Source organism: Neomonachus schauinslandi, chromosome 5, assembly GCF_002201575.2.
Source record: "Neomonachus schauinslandi chromosome 5, ASM220157v2, whole genome shotgun sequence".
Classification (NCBI taxonomy): Eukaryota; Metazoa; Chordata; class Mammalia; order Carnivora; family Phocidae; genus Neomonachus; species Neomonachus schauinslandi.
Window position 1 is genome coordinate 60,500,179 of NC_058407.1, and position 4,636 is coordinate 60,504,814.

The 4,636-nt window shown below is 51.9% G+C and overlaps 1 protein-coding gene across 1 annotated transcript; it reads right to left on the reverse strand.

Moving 5' to 3' along the window:
- Nucleotides 1–578: 578 nt before the first annotated feature.
- LOC123324836 (sperm mitochondrial-associated cysteine-rich protein-like) lies at nucleotides 579–1,085 on the reverse strand. The gene has a single exon (XM_044914830.1). The coding sequence runs from the start codon at nucleotides 1,083–1,085 to the stop codon at nucleotides 588–590; it is 498 nt and encodes a 165-aa protein (XP_044770765.1). The 3' UTR covers nucleotides 579–587.
- Nucleotides 1,086–4,636: the final 3,551 nt, after the last annotated feature.

The window sequence follows — 4,636 nt, forward strand, 5'->3', positions numbered from 1 at the left end:
ATCCAAGGGGAGGGAAGAGCCAGGAACCCTCTGCTCAACTTTCTCTTCTGATCCAAGAGCCACTGACCTTCTTTGCCTGACTCAAGATGAGAGTTAAGGGGTCCAGAGACTCTTGGGTCAGTCAGGGAGATGGGTGGAGGTCCAAGAGGCAAGACGTAGCCCCTTAACAAAGAATCCCCTCCTGCCTCTAGAGGAGGAATGCACCTTATCCAGGCAAACTACAGAGACGATGAGCCAAGAAGGATCTCCAGCAGAGGCTGACTAGAGGAAGAAAATGGCCAACTTGCTCACCTTCAGCAGCCATGAGGGAGGCTCTGAGAAACACGCTTTCCATTCCAGAAGTTGCAGAAGAGGAGGTTCTGGACCCAGCGGGAGCATGTCCAGAAACTAACATCAAAGCAGATGCCCCGCTCTCAGGGACTGAGGGGGAGGCCGGGGCTCTGAGCAGCCTTCTGCCTCTGCCTGTCTGGGTGAGGGGTCTAGCTGATCCCTCTCCTCACTCCAGAGCTTCTGTCTCCCCCGCAGAGGAAGCAGCTAGCAGAAGTGCTCCAGGAGACTGACAGTCTCTCAGGGGAGCAACAGCCCAGCTAGACTATCAGACAGTGCCTCTGAGAGGGGCGTTGTCCCCTGAAGCAGCGGCCAGTGGAGCCTGGAGGAGCCCCTCGGCCACAGCCACAGCTGTTGCTGCCGTCCAAGCAGGAACTTGGACAGGCAGCTCGGCCTTTGGAGCAAGGGGAAATCGGGCAAGATGAGGGATGGCAGCAGGTCAAGTGTGGACCAGTGCATGGGATGCAGCAGCTGTGGGGACAAGTCAAGGGCGGGCAGGCAGGGCAGGGAGGGCAGGGGCAGGTACAGGGTGGGCCAGGGAGGCCGGGACAGGAGGGGCAGGTGGCTGCATAAGAGGGATACGCAGTGCAGGAGCAGGTGGGAGGAGGACAGCTAGGGCAGGGGCAAAAACAGGCGGAGGGGGGACAGGACAGACAAGGAGAGGCAGCTGGTGGGCCGTGCCCAGAGGGTGGAGGGGGCTGTTGGTGGGTAGCCTTCTTGTTCCGAGGCCCCAAGCGTAGGCCGAGAGAGAAGTCCATTCAGCTGCAGGAGCGGCCAGGCTGGGGGTTGGGTGAAGGGAAGGGCAGGGGTGAAGTAGGAGGGGCGGACTGAGAGAGGCAGGGGTAGGGGCAGGATTAAACCTAAGACACGGCTGAGCCTTTGCTGATCCTGCTGGGAGCTCAGACCTCCGCAGCCAGCCCTCCCCTTCCAGGCCTGCCCAGCGATGCTCTCCTGGAATGCTACCCTCCACTGAAAATTCTCTGCACCACAGCAGAACCCGTTCCTCAAATGTGACGCTTTCATGCCTCCAGTCCTTTGTTTCCACCGTTCCTTCTGCTCTGCTCCCAATGCTCTTTTTCTTTTCGCTGCCTGGTGAGGTTCTCTCATCTCTGAAGTCTTCCCCTTTATTCGATCAAAATGTTTTTTCTTGAGCTCCAGGCACCTGACACCTGCCTGGGTAAGGAAGGACCCCTGCCCAGCGCGCCCTGGCCCTGACGGCCAGGCCGGCCACCACCGGACCTGCCCTGGCTGCCTCTAGCTCCCAGACTGTTCCCCGAGGGCATTTAGGGAAGCAGCCCCAGCCGCCACCCCAGAGCTGTCTGAGACACTGAGCCAGGGATGTTGGAGGGAACTGGCAGTGGAGGGAGGATGCTTAGGTTCTGGGGATTTCCAGCCAGGGCAAATCCCAGGTGTTGGGGTGGGGGTGCTCAGCTGTCTCTGGAAGACTGACAACCAACCTGGACAATTATTATTTGAGGACTTATCGTGTAAAAGGGAGTGAATGAGGCAGCTAAGTTTCCTCTTTTATAGAGTGCCCATAAAAGTGAGGGGTGGGGCAGGGTGGGGACCAAAACCAAACAAGTAAATAAACAAATACATAAGCTTATTTCAGAGCATGAGAATGGCTGTGGGAAACCCAGAGTGCCCTGATGACAAGTGGCTCAGAGAGGTGGGCCCATCAGCAGGGGCAGCTAGTCAGCCCCCAAACTGTCAGGTATGACAGCGCTTAAAGGTTTGGGGCGAGATACAGTCTGTCAAGCCCCAGCAGACCAGGGGAGAGGTGCCTGAGGCTGAATGCATCCCAGGTGGCTGGGCTGTGCAGAAAAACAAAGCTGAGGAGCGGATAAGGAATGTGGGAGGTTGCAATATCAAATTTGGTGGTCTGGGTGCCTGGGTGGCTCAGTCAGTTAAGCGTCTGCCTTTGGCTCAGGTCATGATCCCAGGGTCCTGGGATTGACTCCCCGCTCAGCGGGGAGTCTGCTTCTCCCTCTACCCTTCCCCCTGCTTGTGATCTCTCTCTCTCAGGCGCTCTCTCTCTCTCAAATAAAATCTTTTTTTTTTTAAAGATTTTATTTATTAGGGGCGCCTGGGTGGCTCAGTCATTGGGCATCTGCCTTCAGCTCATGAGCGGGGAGCCCGATGTGGGGCTCAATCCCAGGACCCTGGGACCATGACCTGAGCCAAAGGCAGACACTTAACGACTGAGCCATCCAGGCGCCCCTCAAATAAATAAAAGCTTTAAAAAAATAAAATTAGATTAAGTGGTCAAGGAAAGTGTCATTGAGAAGCGGTATTTTAGCAAAGACCTGAAGGAAATGAGGGAGAGAGCCATGGAAAGATCTAGTGAAAGAACATTCAGCAGAAGATTGGGGCTGGGGGTGGGGCAGAGGTGGCAACACTCGATGGGACTGGGGGCAAAGGCGAGAGTCCTAATGGCACAGATAGAGATCAAGGCAGGGGCCCCAACACGCAAGGCCCTGGGAACCCCCACAGGGGCTTGGATCTTAGTCCGGTAAAAGGGAAAACTGCAGAGGGTTTTAGGCAAGAAAGCCTATGGGTCTTCTTGGTCTCATGCCTGACCCCTGGTTAGAAAGTTCTGCTTTCTATGTAATTGGTGTAACCACTTTGGAAAACAGCTGGGCATTATCTGATAACTGAGATTGCCTATAGGAACACTTCGACTCTTAGGTTTGGTTTGGTTTTTTAAGTAAGCTTAAAAGCCCCAATGTGGGGCTTGAACTCATGACCCTAAGATCAAGAGTCAGCATGCTCTATTGACTGAGCCAGCCAGGTGCCCCATGACTCTTAGTTTTATAGCCTGGAAGAACTCTTGCATGTATGTCCTGGGAAACGTGTCCAAGAATGTTCTTAGCAGCATTGTTCATGATAGGCATACTGAAAACAACTCAAACATCTACCAACAGTAGGATAAAAACATAAATTGTGATGTATTCATGTGACTGAGTACTATGCAACAATAAAAAGACAGTTATGTGCAACCACTTGGATACGTCTCACAAACAGGAAGTTGAACAAAAGAAGACACAAAAGAATAATACAGTATCATTTCATTTACATAAACCTCAAAAACAGGCAAGAGTAAGCAATATTTTTAGGGATGCAGGCATAGGTGCTAAAACTATAAAGAAAAACAAGGGGGGCGCCTGGGTGGTTCAGTTGGTTAAGCGACTGCCTTCGGCTCAGGTCATGATCCTGGAGTCCCGGGATCGAGTCCCACATCAGGCTCCCTGCTCAGCGGGGAGTCTGCTTCTCCCTCTGACCCTACCCCCTCTCATGTTCTCTCTTTCATTCTCTCTCTCACTCGCTCTCAAATAAATAAATAAAATCTTTAAAAAAAGAAAAACAAGGAAGGGGCACCTGGGTGGCTCAGTTGATTAGGTGTCTGACTTCAGCTGGGGTCATGGTCTCAGGGTCCTGGGATCAAGCCCCATGCCCCCATGCTGGCCTCCCTGCTCAATGGAGAGTCTGCTTGTCCCTCTGCCCTTCCCCTGCTCGTGCTCTCTCTCTCTCAAATAAATAAATAAGATCTTTAAAAACTCCAAGGAAATAATTATCACAAAAGTCAGGATGGTGGTTACTTCTTAGGGGAGGGAAGGAATTATGGGAAGAACACATGGGAGCTTCTGGAGCACAGGAAATACTATTTCTTGACTTGGATGGCAGTTAAGTAGGTACTCTGTTTGTTTCAGTTTATTTGTACCCCTTTCATAATGTATTTATATATTCTGTCCAGAAAGAGAAAATAAGGTATCATTTTTTTCCCTCTGGTCCATGCCACCTTGTTCAGATAGTGATGCTGAAGTTAGATACTTCCTAGTCCATATACCTATCTTTCCCACCAGATCTCAAGGACAGCGGCCTTCCTTGTTTTTTTGGCACCTATCAATGCCTGGCATGAGGCAGGTAATAAATGTTTGCTGAATTGGATTGCATTGAATTTCCCAAGTCTCTCATCCCATGGAGAGAGGGGCAGTTGAGGAAGAGGAGGAAGCCTTTGGTGGTGAAGAGCGCTCAGGATCACCAAGACCTGGGTTCCCACCTTAGCTCTGCCACTTCCTAGCTGTGTGATTTGGGCAAGTTGCTTAACTTCTGATTCTTAGCTCCCTCTTCCGTGAAATGGGGATGATAACTGCTACCTCTCTGGACTGCTGTGTGGATTAAGGTGAATGCCTAGCATAATGCCTGGAACACAGTAGGGGCTCAACAAAGGATAGCTTCCCAATCCCCCTGGCCCCAGCCCCACATCTTTTCTTCAAAGGAATCTACTAGATGGAGCAACCAGTTACCA

Coding starts and splice junctions, on each gene's coding strand:
- LOC123324836 (XM_044914830.1), bottom strand. CDS start 1,085: ATGGACTTCTCTCTCGGCCTACGCTTGGGGCCTCGGAACAAGAAGGCT.